At 42.2% G+C, this 17,660-nt stretch overlaps 1 protein-coding gene across 1 annotated transcript in view; it reads right to left on the bottom strand.

Moving 5' to 3' along the window:
* Positions 1-829: 829 nt before the first annotated feature.
* LOC131679918 (uncharacterized) overlaps positions 830-17,660 on the bottom strand; it is a 385,760-nt gene continuing 368,929 nt past the window's right edge. Inside the window, exons 54-65 of the mRNA XM_058960665.1 lie at positions 17,281-17,592; positions 16,274-17,218; positions 15,562-16,212; positions 7,167-7,478; positions 6,161-7,105; positions 5,454-6,104; positions 4,853-5,164; positions 3,847-4,791; positions 3,129-3,779; positions 2,561-2,872; positions 1,555-2,499; positions 830-1,491 (exon numbers count right to left, since the gene is read on the bottom strand). Of these exons, the coding sequence (XP_058816648.1) occupies positions 830-1,491; positions 1,555-2,499; positions 2,561-2,872; positions 3,129-3,779; positions 3,847-4,791; positions 4,853-5,164; positions 5,454-6,104; positions 6,161-7,105; positions 7,167-7,478; positions 15,562-16,212; positions 16,274-17,218; positions 17,281-17,592 (7,643 nt within the window). The remainder of the gene's footprint in view (positions 1,492-1,554; positions 2,500-2,560; positions 2,873-3,128; positions 3,780-3,846; positions 4,792-4,852; positions 5,165-5,453; positions 6,105-6,160; positions 7,106-7,166; positions 7,479-15,561; positions 16,213-16,273; positions 17,219-17,280; positions 17,593-17,660) is intronic.

Here is a 17,660-nt window from a genome sequence, read left to right as displayed (position 1 = left end):
CCATCTCACCAGACGTAAAGCATTAAATTCAGTAAATTGGTTTGGGAATGCATTCAATTCCCATAGCAGGTGGATCTTTTCTGGGTACCTGGGCACTGTGGAACTATCAAAATTATTCCTAGGCAATTTGTGGGGTCTCAGAATGCACCGTAAAAACGGAATTGAAGAACTGACGAAATTCAATTATAGATGACATTTCGAAAAATAATAATTCTGCCCGACAACTTAAAAGATTTATCTCCCAAATAAAATAATAACTCAACGACTGCTTAGTATGCCGAAAAATGTTTAGGGCACTGCCCGAGTAAATAGTAGCTTAAGCAGCTAGACAAAATAGAAGATGATGCCTGAAGCTTCTGCAACCTAGATAAGGAGAACTCAGAACATTTATTGTGTAACTGTGTAGCACGTTTACACAAAAGGGGCAAATTCTTCGAAAGGGGGATACTTACAACACTTATGGACGATTGCACCCAGTAAGGCAATAAAGTTTATACGTTCTATAATACCTTACTGGGACCATGCCTATAGTCAGGAAATCAATCATATTCATAGACATACAACATCCTGATGTAGCACACAATAGAAAGAGGCCTGCCACAATAGATCTAAACATTAGTCGCAGTGGAATATGTATCCAACAGGAAAAAAAGACTGTTCTTATTCTTATAACTGACATGTTCGATATATGCAGATTACATTACTACACATACCATCGCTGAATTTTCTATTCGACTCAATTTTTTTTGTGACGCATTACTTGATCATGCATTTTTATCTTTTTGAAAACTCCTAGAGCAATTAGTAGACGTGGCATCAAAAATGAACATTAATCCTTACGTTCGTTTTGCTGCACATTGCAGAATCGGAATGGATCTCCGTTGTAGCCCGCAATACACGTGCACGTTGGTAAATGATTGACGACTTGACAATCCGCATTCTGTCCACACGTTCCTGGACATGGATCTTGGCATTTGTTCCGCACACAGGCGCGATTCGAAGGGCAGTCTGAGTTCAGAACACACTCTGGTCGACATCCCTCGTACGGGTTTCCCAAATGGTCTTCCATACAGGTACAGGAACCGGCACCATTTTGTTCTCTACAGATGGCGTTGGACCCACACGGACTTGGCATGCACGGAGATGATGGTTCCCTTGGAACATCTTGTTGCACTGGTACGCACTGACTAAACGGATCACCGGTGAAACCGACGGAGCAGATGCACATTGGCGTGTGACTAACGACTCGGCACTCAGCATTTGTTCCGCACGCACCGGTACAGGGATCTTGGCATTTCTGTCTGATACATGCCCGATTACTAGCGCACTCTGAATTACTGACGCATTCTGGTCGACAGTTCGGAGGCGCTCCAACCATATTTTCAATGCAAGTGCACGAGGGAGAATCACCCACTGGCCGACAAATTGCATTGGGACCACAAGGCGAGGGTTGGCAGGGATTGGATGGGGTCATTTGAACAGGTGTTTCGACTGAAAGAAATGATTAGGGGATAAGAAATGATTTGCTCTTTTCAGTACTAAAAGTCGACATACTTATGGGTTGGCAACGTGAAAAAGGATCACCAGTATAACGTTCCGGACAGCTGCAGATAGGGTTATGATTCACGACCGAGCATCTAGCTGCGATGCCGCATGTTCCAGGACATGGATCCCGGCATTTTTGATTATTACAGGCTTGATTTTGAGGACACTCCGAGCTAACCACACATTCTGGTCTACACGTAGGTGGGCTTCCGATGAACCCTGGTACACAAGAGCATACTGCCTGTCCATTGATTTCACGACACTGACTATTAGGTCCGCATGGAGTAGGGTTGCATGGATTTGTCTCCATAGGAGTTTGTTGAGGTCTACATTGTACAAATGCGTTTCCTTGTCTACCAGCAGGACAGCTGCACATTGGTATGTGGTTAATAACTTCGCATATCGCGTCCTGTCCGCAGGTTCCAGGGCAAGGATCGACACATTTACTTCTAATACAGGCCTTATCTCGTGGACAATCAGAATTCAGTACGCACTCTGGTCTACAACCTTGATACGGATCTCCTTGGTATTCCGGTAGGCACGAGCAGATTCCATTACTACATTGCGCATTTGGTCCACAAGGTGACGGATTGCACGGATCATCATTGACCGGTTCTCTCGGTGGAAGCGGCTCAGGATAACAATTTGTAAATGGATCTCCAGTGTAACCGGGCTCGCAAGTACAAATTGGTGTATGATTGATCACACTGCATCGTGCCCCAATACCGCACGATCCCGGACAAGGATCTCGGCATTTTTCATTCATACAAGCTTGATTACTTGGACATTCTGCGTTTATCGAACATTCTGGTCTACAATTGGGTGGAGATCCGAGGTAGTTGGTTAGACACGAACAGGAGGGTGCACCGTTGAAGTTTCTACACTGAGAATTGGGACCACAAGGCGAAGGAGCGCATGGATCTCGGGTAATGATTTGAGTGTCTTGTGGGGGAGCTGAGTAGAAAAATGTATGAGTTTTGGTTGGATCGAGTTACGTTTACTAATTTAGTCTTACGTGGATTTGGATAGCATCGTGTGAATGGATCTCCAGTGTATCCCGATTGACAAGAGCAGATGGGACTATGACTTTTAACGTTACATCGAGCATTGGTACCGCATGTTCCTGGGCATGGATCGACACATTTCTGATTGACACACGCTTTATCCAACGAACATTCTGAACTTGAAACACATTCAGGACGACATCCAGGAGGCGACCCAATATACGTGGGAAGGCATGAACAAACAGCTTGGCCATTGATCTCACGACATTGACTGTTAGGACCGCAAGGAGTAGGTTGGCATGGATTTTTGTAGATCGGCTCCGCTGTAGAAGAATGAAATAGTGGATAAGAGCATAGCGTTTTGATATATGGCAGAAGCGGTAAGCAGATATTTCTCCAAAATATAATTAATCGAAATTTGGTATTAAGAAATTGTAAACAGGTATCTCAAAAAATTTCAATCGAATAAAACGACGCTAAAGCGGAGCAAGCATATGAGTAGTTTGATAGATCGTACAATTAACTTCTCATATTCAGAACAGGCACAGCAAAGCATTCGTACTAAATAAAATGTCTTACGTTCTCTCTGTTGAATATTGCAAAATCGGAACGGATCGCCTTCATAACCGGTGGAGCAAGTGCATGACGGCAAGTGATTAACGACTTGGCATTCCGCATTTTGTCCACATGTTCCGGGGCACGGATCTTGACATTTGTTGCGAGTACATGCCCGGTTTGATGGACAATCCGAGTTCAAAACACATTCTGGTCGGCAACCTTCGTAAGGATTACCGAAGTGATCCTCTACGCATGAGCAGGATCCGGCGCCGTTTTGCTGTTTACAAACAGCATTTGCTCCGCATGGACTTGGAGTACACGGTGAAATTGGTTCTCTTTCTATATCTTGTTGCGCTATGGAGCATTGTGTGAATGGATCGCCTGTGAATCCGGTAGAGCAAATGCACATGGGAGTGTGACTGACCACTCTACATTCGGCATTGGTGCCACAGGCGCCAATGCAAGGGTTTTGACATTTCTGATGAATACATGCAAGGCTATTTGTGCAATCTGAATTACTGATACATTCCGGACGACAATTCGGGGGTGCACCAGTCATGCCATCTACACAAGTACACGATGGTGAATCATTCACAGGTCGACATTGAGCATTAGGTCCACAGGGAGAAGGTTGGCATGGGTTAACCGGGTTCATTTGAATAGGTTGTGTGACTGAAATTATGAGATATGAGATGTTACTAGAGAATGAGATGATGGCAATTTGCTAAGTTTGTCTTACTGATGAGCTGACAACGGACGAATGGATCACCAGTGTAGCGTTCTGGACAGACACAAATGGGATTATGATTCACGACTGAACATAAAGCGCCCACGCCACATGTTCCTAGGCAGGGATCTCTACATTTTTGATTGTTACAAGCCTGTTTCTGCGGGCATTCCGAGCTGGTGACACATTCTGGTCTACAAGTTGGGGGACTCCCGATGAACCCTGGTACACAAGAGCATACCGCCTGCGCATTGATTTCACGACATTGACTGTTCGGTCCGCATGGTGATGGATTACATGGATTCGTTTCCACTGGTGTCTGCTGCGGCCTGCATATTATGAATGCGTTACCTGTCATTCCATTTGGACAACTGCACATGGGTATGTGATTAATAACTTCGCATATCGCTTCCTGTCCACAGGTTCCAGGACAGGGATCAACGCATTTACTCCGAATACAAGCTTTATCTCGAGAGCAATCAGAATTGAGTACGCATTCTGGTCTACATCCTTGATATGGATCTCCTTGGTATTCTAGTAGACAGGAGCAGACACCATTGCTACACTGAGCGTTCGGTCCACAAGGCGATGGATTGCATGGATCATCGTTGACTGGTGCTTTCGGTGGAGGCGATTCGGGGTAACAATTTGTAAATGGATCTCCAGTGTAACCGGGTTCGCAAGTACAAATCGGTGTGTGATTGATCACGTTACATCTGGCACCAATACCACATGATCCTGGGCACGGATCACGGCATCTCTCATTCATACATGCCTGGTTACTGGGACACTCAGCATTGATTGAACATTCTGGTCTACAGTTGGGAGGCATTCCTATATAGTTGACTAGACATGAGCACGAAGGAATTCCGTTGGTATTTCGACACTGGGAATTGGGGCCGCATGGCGAAGGAATGCAAGGATCTCGGGCAATGATTTGAGTGTCTTGTGTGGGAGCTATATGAGAAAATGTATATGAGATTGGGCTTGACTTGTAAACGTGTGTGCGTTTTCTTACGTTGGTTAGGATAACACCGAGTGAATGGATCTCCAGTGTATCCAGATTGACAGGAACAGATGGGGCTATGGTTTTTAACGTTACAATGTGCATTGGTTCCGCAGGTTCCTGGACACGGATCGATACATTTCTGATTGTCACACGCTTTATCTAAAGAACACTCCGAACTAGTGACACATTCAGGTCGACATCCTGGAGGGGATCCGATGTATGTCGGAAGACATGAACACACAGCTTGACCATTGATCTCCCGACATTGACTGTTCGAACCGCATGGGCTTGGTTGGCAAGGATTCACGAATTCGTTGATGGCTATGAGATGAATAGCGTACATAATACATTCATTAGAATTGATTTTGAAAGAGTTGTACAAAAAACCGCTCTTTGGATGTAGTTATACAAATTTTCTTTAAAATTGAAAGATGTAAAACTCTACCAAAATATTAGAAAATTTTATGAAGAGAAACAAATTATAAGATTGGTGCTTAGTGCTAATCTTTTCTAGGTACTGCTAGCGCTCAATCATATATTCAAAAAAGTGCAATCTGATAGTCACTGTCTGAATGGTACCTCAAGTTGGGGTTTCAAATTTAGTGCTTACGTTCTTTTTGTTGCAGGCTACAGAATCGGAACGGATCTCCCTCATATCTTTCAAAGCACGTACAAGATGGCAAATGATTAACGACTTCGCAATTTGCGTTCTGTCCACACGTTCCTGGACATGGATCTTGGCATTTGTTTCGTATACATGCGCGGTTAGAAGGACAATCGGAGTTCAGAACACATTCTGGTCGACATCCCTCGTACGGGTTTCCGAGGTGATCTTCCATGCAAGTACAGGATCCCGCTCCATTTTGTTCCCTACAGATGGCGTTGGCTCCACAGGGACTTGGCGTGCATGGAGATGATGGTTCCCTTGGAACATCTTGTTGTACAGGTGTACACTGACTAAATGGATCACCAGTGAATCCGACGGAGCATATACACATTGGAGTGTGACTAACGACTCGGCACTCAGCATTTGATCCACATGCACCAGTGCAAGGATCTTGGCATTTTTGTCTGATACATGCACGATTACTTGCACACTCTGAATTACTGACGCATTCTGGTCGGCAATTCGGAGGTGCTCCAATCATAGTATCTATACACGTGCACGAGGGAGAATCACCAATTGGACGACAAACTGCATTAGGACCACACGGTGAGGGCTGGCAAGGATTGAGTGGAGTCATTTGAACAGGTGTTTCGACTGAAAGAAATTAATATGCAATGATTGCCTCAAAAAGTGTTCCAAACACGACATACTTATAGATTGACAACGTGAGAAAGGATCGCCAGTATAACGTTCTGGGCAGCTGCAGATTGGGTTATGATTCATGACCGAGCACCTAGCTCCGATGCCGCATGTACCAGGACATGGATCTCTACACTTTTGATTGTTACAGGCTTGATTTTGGGGGCACTCTGAGCTAACAACACACTCTGGTCTACAAGTAGGTGGGCTTCCGATGAACCCTGGTACACATGAGCATACCGCCTGTCCATTGATTTCACGACACTGACTATTAGGTCCGCATGGAGTAGGGTTGCATGGATTTGTCTCCATAGGAGTTTGTTGAGGTCTACATTGTACAAATGCGTTTCCTTGTCTACCAGCAGGACAGCTGCACATTGGTATGTGGTTAATAACTTCGCATATCGCGTCCTGTCCGCAGGTTCCAGGGCAAGGATCGACACATTTGCTTCTAATACAGGCCTTATCTCGTGGACAATCAGAATTCAGCACGCACTCTGGTCTACAACCTTGATATGGATCTCCTTGGTATTCCGGTAGACACGAACAAATTCCATTACTACATTGCGCGTTTGGTCCACAAGGTGACGGATTGCATGGATCATCATTGACCGGTTCTCGCGGCGGAGGTGGCTCAGGATAGCAATTCGAAAAGGGATCTCCAGTGTAACCGGGCTCGCAAGTACAAATTGGTGTATGATTGATCACACTGCATCGTGCCCCAATACCACACGATCCTGGACACGGATCTCGGCATTTTTCATTCATACAAGCTTGATTACTTGGACATTCTGCATTTATCGAACATTCTGGTCTACAATTGGGTGGAGATCCGAGGTAGTTCGATAGACACGAGCAGGAGGGTACACCGTTGATGTTTCTACACTGAGAATTGGGACCGCATGGTAAAGGAACGCATGGATCTCGGGTAATGATTTGAGTGTCTTGTGGGGGAGCTGGTTAAAAAAGGTGCATGAGTTTAGAATGAAACAAACTGTGATGAGTAATGAATCTTACGTGGATTTGGATAGCATCGAGTGAAGGGATCTCCTGTGTATCCCGATTGGCAAGAGCAGATGGGACTATGATTTTTAATGTTACATCGAGCATTAGTTCCGCATGTACCCGGACATGGATCGACACATTTTTGATTGATGCAGGCTCTGTCCAAAGAGCATTCTGAACTAGTGACACATTCAGGACGACAACTAGGAGGTGATCCGATGTATGTTGGAAGACATGAGCACACTGCTTGGCCATTGATCTCTCGACACTGACTGTTTGGACCACAAGGGCTGGGTTGACAGGGATTTACGTATTCGTGAATGGCTGCGAGAGGAATATTTTTATGATAACAATAATAATCGCAATGAAGGAAGCAAAGCTCTGATATCTAAGACAAAAAATTTTCATGTCAGTATACTCTTGCAAGCTAAAATTTACGAACCTCGGTATCATCTTATATAGTTTTTCGGAATTTTGCTGGTAAGTTTAAGACTAAAGTGAACGCTACTATTGTAAATCGTCGTCAATATAGTCTTCTGGTTACTAGCAAAATTCTCAAAGACTGAAGCTTTTAGGATTTCTCTCGGCACCAAAGATATGGAGAGATATCATGAGACTGACAAATGTTAAGATGCGGTTGATAGCTTTCAAATTAATATTTGTGTTAGTATAAAATATAAAATGGCTAAAAATTAGATCGTTTTGATAGAAACTAGAACAATAATGTTTTCATAAGCAAAATAGTCGTAATTATGCAGCTAAATGTAAATAAATTAAAAAAATTCAAGACGCTTGTTGACGAACTTTGCCGTAATGGTGACTGAAGCAAATTAGAACTAAACCTATTCCCCTCGTACAACCCATCCGAAAAACGGTTCGGAATTGCTGGTTTCCATCGAAATTTCGGCTCACTCGGAATCGGTTTTGTCACTAAGCCGGAGCTCCGACAGAAGCAAGCCGAAATTCCGGCTCATTTTTCGATTGGCTTGACTGGGCCGATCGTTTAATAAGGGTATGGGAATCTGTGTCGTGAATACATTTTACCATTGAACAGCGTTATGAATATTCAAGAATCAAAGACTTTATATATAGTAAAATTCCAACATGTGTCAACATTGTTACCGTGGTTAACCAAAATCTCCCCTTCAACTCTTGGTAACGATGGTGTCGTCATTACCAGCTATGTGTTATCTCTGTTCGCTACGTGTTAGGATCTTTTTCTTTTATAAATAAACTCTTGAGTAACATATGATCAGGGCGTAAGAGTCTACTGTCGAAATACACCTTTTTTGTTAAGTTTTGCGTTTCTCATATAAAGAAAGGCTATGCAATCACTGTAAAAATCGACTTTTTAACGGAGGCCCGGAGGGCCGAGTGTCATACACCATTCGATTCAGTTCGTCGAGATCGGCAAATGTCTGTGTGTGTGTATGTATGTGTGTGTGTGTGTATGTGTGTGTGTCATTTAAACTCACACAATTTTCTCAGAGATGGCTGAACCGATTTTCGTTAGTTTCATATGAAAGGTATAACGCTCCCATAAGCTGCTATTGAATTTTTAGTTGATCCGACTTCCGGTTCCGGAGTTACGGGTTGAAGAGTGCGGTCACACAGCAAATTCCCATATAAACTGGTACCACCATGATGTTCAAATTATGTAAAACATATTAAAATTTATGTAACATTACTCTAGTTTGCGGGTCTGGATCACTAATGATCAATCAAAGCAGCTTTGACCACATTGGCCACCTATGACAGTTCATGACGCCCCCGGGGAACCCGCCAAGTTCCTAAGCTAATATCACACCCACTCCCCAACGAATTCTCTACCGATTTTTACAAACTTGATTTCAAATGAAAGATACAGTAATACCATTGACTGCTGCTGAATTTCATTCTGTTCTGACTCTTGCTTCCGGAGTTACAGGGGTGTTAGTAAGGATACACTGGAATTTCCCATATAAATCGGTACAATCTTAATACCTCAGAGGCTAAAAACTATTGAAATGGTCACCAAATTACTTCTAATCGCAGATCTAGATCACTGATTGCCAATCAAACATTCTTTGAATATATTGTCCACTATCGACGATTCCGGAAGTCCGGAATTCCGAGCATGTTCCACAAATAAAGTCACATCTGTTCTTCGGTGATGACTGAACCGATTTTCTCAAACCAAGTCTCAAATGGAAGGCAAAATATGCAGCTGAGTATTGCATCAGAGCCACACCGCCCCCCCCCCCCCCCGCCTTGCCCTTACATCTCCCTCCTTCATCACTACCGTCCCCTTGGACCACCCTCACGCCCGCATTTCCTTCATCCACCCCGTATACCAAAATAAAATGAAGGATTTCTGACGCATCCTCCACTCCCACTCTACTAAACCCCCATTCCCTCCACTTTTAAACCCATTCCACCAACATTTCAAAATATAATCACATGAAGATAACATTGAACTCATGCTGATTAAGCTAATTAAATACTATTCTTTTGCCTTTCTCATATAGAAAGGTTACGCAATTGCTCCAAAAACCGACTTTCTAACCGAGCCCCGGAGGGCCGAGTCTCATATAACATTCGACTCAGTTCGCCGAGATCGCAAAATATCTGTGTGTATGTATGTGTGTATGTATGTATGTATGTATGTATGTATTAGGGTGGGGCAAAATGATTGTTTTTTCAGCACAGCACTTTTTTGGTTCCTTTTGGGGTCCCAAACAACTGTGCAAAATTTGGGGTCGATTGGTGTTGACCCGACGTAGCGCATTGCGTTTGAAATTTGTATGGAGATTAGTATGGGAAAACCTACATTTTTGCATTTTTAATTCCATGGACTACAATTCTTCCTGTAGTATGCCAACAAATAGATAGAAGTATAGTCCAGGATATGCTGAACAACTTTGCCGAAGGATGTATGGTGTTAGAATGTCTCTAAGCCAAGTTATAGCTGTTCAAAGTTCAATACATCGAATTAAATGCCAAAAATCATTTTTATTGCCAACACTGCGGGTGTACCAATGGAATTTCATATAGAATTCCAAAATAACATTATATATTTTAGATTTACCACATTGGTATGTTTGGATGAATTATTCAAAAGCCTTAGCTCAATTTCATGAGCGTAGGTAGTTTAGCAATAGGGCGTAGTGAGGAGTGAGGAGGGGGGGGGGGGGTACTTTAATATGTAGAAATTCGAACTGAAATGTTGTCGAGTTGGAATGTTCAGACGAATTATTTCAAAACATTTACACATTGTCCTACGCATAATAGTAACGATGAAATAAAACATACTGTATCCCTTTGCCTTGACTTTTATCAATAGAAGTTATGTTACAAACTGAATCAACTGATGTTGAGTTGATGTGTCAGGAGATTATATTTCGGTATAATATGCATGATTTGATAGCATGCTCATTTCTATGCTGTTCGATCACGAGGCGTGAAGCTAATTTCTGGATTTCAACATGAAATCCACCAGATCCCTACATCAATTTTTGCTTCAGGTGATCGAACAGCATCGAAATGAGCATCCCATCAAATCATAGTGCGTATTAAACTGAAATATATTCAATGCAATCCTCTGACATATCAACTGGACATCAGTTGATTCAGTCTGTAATGTAACTTCTATTGATAAGAGTCAAGGCAAAAGGATGCAGTATGTTTTATTTCATCGTTACTATTATGCGTAGGACAATGTGTAAATGTTTTGAAATAATTTGTCTGAACATTCCCACTCGACAACATTCCAGTTCAAATTTCTACATATTAAAGTCCCCCCCCCCCTCCCCTCTCACCCCTCACTACGCCCTATTGCTCAACTACCTGCGCTCATGAAATTGAGCTAAGGCTTTTGAATAATTCATCCAAACATTCCAATGTGGTAAATATAAAATATATAATGTTATTTTGGAATGCTATATGAAATACCATTGGTACACCCGAAGTGTTGGCAATAACACTGATTTTTGGCATTTAATTCGATGTATCGAACTTTGAACAGCTATAACTTGGCTTAGAGACATTCTAGCACCATACATACCATCCTTCGGCAAAGTTGTTCAGCATATCCTGGACTATACTTCTATCTATTTGTTGGCATACTACAGGAAGAATTGTAGTCCATGGAATTAAAAATGCAAAAATGTAGGTTTTCCCATACTAATCTCCATACAAATTTCAAACGCAATGCGCCACGCCGGGTCAACACCAATCGACCCCAAATTTTGCACAGTTGTTTAGGACCCCAAAAGGTACCAAAAAAGTGCTGTGCTCGGTTGATGTGGCTATGATTACGTTTTTCCATATAACAACGCCCCACCCTAGTATGTATGTATGTATGTATGTATGTATGTATGTATGTATGTATGTATGTATGTATGTATGTATGTATGTATGTATGTATGTATGTATGTATGTATGTATGTATGTATGTATGTATGTATGTATGTATGTATGTATGTATGTATGTATGTATGTATGTATGTATGTATGTATGTATGTATGTATGTATGTATGTATGTATGTATGTATGTATGTATGTATGTATGTATGTATGTATGTATGTATGTATGTATGTATGTATGTATGTATGTATGTATGTATGTATGTGTGTATGTGCGGATTTGTTAACAAAATGTCCACATCGGTTTTTTGGAGATGGCTGAACCGATTTTTACAAACTAAGATTCAAATGAAAGGTATACTATTCCCATAGGTTGCTATTGCATTTGATTTTCAACCGACATCTTGTCCCGGATTACGAGTTGAAGAGTATGGTTACAAAACAAAATTTGTTGATTTGTCCACATCGGTTTCTCGGAATTTTCTGAACCGATTTTGACAAACTTGATTTTAAATGGAAGGTCCATCAGCTGCTGTTGAATTTTGTGCGGATCCGAGTTCTGGTTCCTGAATTACAGGAGGATACGTACGATCACGCATTAAATCTCGATTCTAACGAATTCTGCGATGAATGTAAAAGGTGAAATTTTTGCCTTTCTCAATAGAAAGGTATTGCAATTGCTCTGAAAACCGACTTTTTAACGGAGGCCCGGAGGGCCGAGTGACATATACCATTCGATTCAGTTCGTCGAGTTCGGCAAATGTCTGTGTGTGTATGTATGTATGTGTGTGTATGTGCGTATGTGTGTGTGTATGTTACCAAAAATGTCACTCATTTTTCTCAGAGATGGCTGAACCGATTTTGACAAACTTAGTCTCAAATGAAAGGTGTAACGTTCCCGAAGGCTGCTATTGAATTTCTAATGGTTCCGACTTCCGGTTCCGGAATTACAGGGTGATGAGTACGAACACGCAGAAAATGTCGATTTTAATAAATTCTGCAATGAATGCATAGAGGTGAAATTTTTTCAAAAATATGACCACAGCTGCTTCGATTTGTAGTATTAGGTCACTAACATCCATTCAAAGTCTATTTGGCCACATTGGCCACCATCATCGGTTCAGGAAGCCCCGGCGGAAGTATCTAAATTCAGAATAACCGATGTGACTGGTTTCTCGGAGATGGCTAGACCGATTCGACTAAACTTGGCCTAAAATGAAAAGTATTGCGTCCCCGTAAATGGCTATTTAATTTCATCCCGATCCGACTTCCGGTTCCGGAGTTATAGGTTGTGGCGTGCGATCACATAGCAAATTGTGATTCAAACCGATACTCCGATGAAAGCAAAAAAGGTAAAAATTTCGCTAAAATGTCTCTCAAACAACTTAAATTTGCTGTTCTAGGTCACCGACGGCCAACCAAACTTTCGTTGACTACATTGACCACCATAGACGGTTCCGGAAGTGCCCGGGAAAAGCGGCCATCTTTCAAAATTTACGAACTCACATCAGTTTCCCGGAAATGGTTGGGCCGATTTTCACAAACTTAGTCCCAAATGACAGCTATAATATCCCCACAGATGTTTATAAAATTTCGTACGGATCGCTTATATGGGGCCGGAAATATAGACTAAATCGTCCGGTCATATATGAAATTCCCATATAAACCAGAACTCAAATTTTTTTTCAAAGGGGGGACCCCATGAAATTTCAGAAATCGAATTCGTATTTTTGATGCAAACATCTTTAAAATGCATGAAACGTCGAGATTTTATGTTATCTCGAAAATTTTTTTTTGTAAAAATCGACTTTTTGTGACTTTGCCGATTTCGCACCTTTTTGCCTTTCTCAATAGAAAGGTATTGCAATTGCTCTGAAAACCGACTTTTTAACGGAGGCCCGGAGGGCCGAGTGACATATACCATTCGATTCAGTTCGTCGAGTTCGGCAAATGTCTGTGTGTGTGTGTATGTATGTGTGTGTATGTATGTGTGTGTATGTGCGTCTGTGTGTGTGTACGCGAACACAATCTCACTCACTTTTCTCAGAGATGGATGAACCAATTTTCACAAACTTAGTCCCAAATGAAAGGTGCAACGTTCCCATAGGTTGCTATTGAATTTCTAATGGATCCGACTTCCGGTTCCGGAATTACAGGGTGATGAGTACGATCACGCAGAAAATGTCGATTTTAAGAAATTCTGCAATGAATGTATAATGGTGAAAATTTTTCCAAAATGTGACCACAACTGCCTCGATTTGTAGTACTAGGTCATTAACAGCCATTCAAAGTCTCTTTGGTCACATTGGCCACCATCATCTGTTACGGAAGCCCCGGTGGAAGTATCCAAATTCAGACTAACAGTCACATCGGTTTCTCGGAGGTGGCTAGACCGAATCAACCAAACTTAGTCTCAAATGAAAGATGTTGCGTCCCCGTAAATGGCTATTAAATGTTATCCTCAACCGACTTCCGGTTCCGGAGTTACGGGTTGTGGCGTGCGATCACATAGCAAATTGTGATTCAAATCGATACCCCGATGGAAGCAAAAAAGGTAAAAATTTCGCTAAAATGTCTCTCAAATAACTTAACTTTGCAGTTCTAGGTCACCGACGGCCAAACAAACTTTCGTTGACTACATTGACCACCATAGACGGTTCCGGAAGTGCCCGGGAAAAGCGGCCATCTTTCATAACTAGCAAACTCATATCAGTTTCTCGGAAATGGTTGGGCCGATTTTCACAAACTTAGTCCCAAATGATAGCTATATTATCCCACAGATGTCTGTAAAATTTCGCACGGACCGCTTGGATTGTTCCGGAAATATAGACTTTCACACATGAAATTCCCATATAAGCCGGAACTCAAAATTTTTTTCAAAGGGGGGACCCCATGAAATTTCAGAAATCGAATTTGTATTTTTGATGCCAAACATCTTTAAAATGCACGAAACATCGAGATTTTATGTTATCTCGAAAATTTTTTTTTTTGAAAATCGACTTTTTGGGACTTTGCCGATTTCGCACCTTTTTTCAGTTCAATATTACCGTGGCTATTTTCTCTTTTTCAAAATTTTAGAACTCGAATAAAGATTGATTTTCCTGTATATAGTTGTCATGTGATGTATAATAATAAAATGTAATACATGCATTTAAAAGTTTTTAATGAATATAAACAACGCACACATTCTCGTGATTCATGATTGAGAAAGGCACAATTGCACCGCTAGGTGGATTAAAATAGGTTTTTTACTGATACAGTTAACCTCACTTTTTCGACAGTTAACTTGTACTGTTTAGATGGACTTAGAAAAAATTTCTCGACGATTGGAATCGCTCGTAGCAGATCAGAAAAAAAATCTAACTTCATGTAAACAGTACAAGCGAACTATCAAAAATGAACACTTGAGTTTATTTGTGACGTCACCCTAAAGTATTTAATTATATGTTTACAGTTGTGCTTTACAGGTTCATCCGGCATTTCGCCTAAAAGTGTATTTTCACAGTTAGCTTGTAGCCCCTGAACATATGTTTCTCGAGAATTATGCTAGACAAAGAAATGTGGTTGGTCGTTGATAGTTGTCGATATTGCACATTACACATCAGTTTGAAGGTCATACAATCCATACCATCGAGCAGCACACACACACACACGCACACACACACACACACACACACACACACACACACACACAGAAGTGTAGTATGTTTCAGGGTAGGTATAAAAAGAGCACGTTTACGTCGCAGCGCTTTCGGTGCAAACACTCCAAAGACGCCTAGGAATATTCACGAGAACGTGCACATTCATCATGCTTTTAAGAACTGTCCGCACATGTGTCATTATCGAATTTAATGTGGAATGTACAATAAAATCCTTCTAAATGTTCGTAGAAGTTATTTGTATTCTTACCGTAAGCGATATTAAGCTCTTTTGTAGATAGCAGAAAATCAAAAGCAAAACTCATGTAAGTACATCGAGCAATGTAGTCGTTCATTATATGTTTCATATGACATTCACAACAACATCCGACATTAGTAGAATGTAATAAAATGTAAAGCTTACGTTCTCTTTGTTGCAAGGAACAGAAGCGGAATGGATCTCCGTCGTATCCTGCAATACACGTGCACGTTGGCAAATGATTGACGACTTGACAATCTGCATTCTGTCCACACGTTCCTGGACATGGATCTTGGCATTTATTTCGTACACAAGCGCGATTCGAAGGACAGTCTGAATTCAGAACACATTCTGGTCGACATCCCTCGTACGGGTTTCCGAGATGATCTTCCATACAAGTGCATGAACCGGCACCATTTTGTTCTCTACAGATGGCGTTAGCTCCACACGGACTTGGATTGCAAGGTGAAGATGGTTCTCTTGGAACGTCTTGTTGCACAGGCATACACTGACTGAATGGATCACCGGTAAATCCGACAGAACAAATGCACATTGGAGTGTGACTAACGACTCGGCATTCAGCATTTGTTCCACAAGCTCCGGTACAAGGGTTTTGACATTTTTGTCTGATACACGCCTGATTACTTGCACACTCTGAATTACTGATGCATTCTGGTCGGCAGTTCGGAGGTGCTCCAACCATATCTTCAATGCAAGTGCATGAGGGAGAATCGCCCACTGGTCGACAAATGGCATTAGGACCACAAGGTGAGGGTTGGCAAGGGTTAGATGGGGTCATTTGAACAGGTGTTTCAACTGAAAGAAATGATGAGGGAGTTAGAAATATTCCATATTCGGAGGTTCTAAAAAGGCATACTAATGGGTTGGCAACGTGTGAAAGGATCGCCAGTATAACGTTCCGGGCAGCTACATATTGGGTTGTGATTCACAACCGAGCATCTAGCTCCGATGCCGCATGTTCCAGGACAAGGATCTCTACACTTTTGATTATTACAGGCTTGACTTTGAGGGCACTCCGAGCTAACCACACACTCTGGTCTACAAGTAGGTGGACTTCCAATGAACCCTGGTACACAAGAGCATACTGCCTGTCCATTGATTTCACGACACTGACTATTAGGTCCGCATGGAGTAGGGTTGCATGGATTCGTCACAGTCGGGGTTTGCTGAGGTCTACATTGCACGAATGCATTTCCAGCTCTACCAGCAGGACAACTACACATTGGTATGTGATTAATAACTTCACATATCGCGTCCTGTCCGCATGTTCCAGGGCAAGGATCGACACATTTACTTCTAATACATGCCTTATCTCGTGGACAATCAGAATTCAGCACGCACTCTGGTCTACAACCTTGATACGGATCTCCTTGGTATTCCGGGAGACACGAACAAATTCCATTACTACATTGCGCGTTTGGTCCACAAGGTGACGGATTGCATGGATCATCATTGACCGGTTCTCTCGGTGGAAGTGGCTCAGGATAGCAATTCGTAAAGGGGTCTCCAGTGTAACCGGGCTCGCAAGTGCAAATTGGTGTATGATTGATCACACTGCATCGTGCCCCAATACCACACGATCCTGGACACGGATCTCGGCATTTTTCATTCATACAGGCTTGATTACTTGGACATTCCGCGTTTATCGAACATTCCGGTCTACAATTGGGTGGAGATCCGAGGTAGTTGGTTAAACATGAGCAGGAGGGTACACCGTTTATGTTTCTACATTGAGAATTGGGACCGCATGGTGAAGGAACGCATGGATCTTGGGCAATGATTTGAGTGTCTTGTGGGGGAGCTGGTTAAAAAAATGTGCATGAGTTTAGAATGAAACGAACTGTGATGAGTAATGAATCTTACGTGGATTTGGATAGCATCGAGTGAAGGGATCTCCTGTGTATCCCGATTGGCAAGAGCAGATGGGACTGTGATTTTTAATGTTACATCGAGCATTAGTTCCGCATGTACCCGGACATGGATCGACACATTTTTGATTGATGCAGGCTCTGTCCAAGGAGCATTCTGAACTAGTGACACATTCAGGACGACAACTAGGAGGTGATCCGATGTACGTGGGAAGACATGAGCACACTGCTTGGCCATTGATCTCTCGACACTGACTGTTAGGACCACAAGGGCTGGGTTGACAGGGATTCACATATTCTTGAATGGCTGCGAGAGGGATAATTGTAGTGATACAAGTCACGTTATGACATTTAAAACAACATGTTGTTTATTTT

The sequence above is a fragment of the Topomyia yanbarensis genome, chromosome 2 (genome assembly GCF_030247195.1).
Source record: "Topomyia yanbarensis strain Yona2022 chromosome 2, ASM3024719v1, whole genome shotgun sequence".
Lineage (NCBI taxonomy): Eukaryota > Metazoa > Arthropoda > Insecta > Diptera > Culicidae > Topomyia > Topomyia yanbarensis.
Note: the sequence above shows the minus strand (reverse complement) of the source record. Positions and strands in the feature narration are given on the sequence as shown.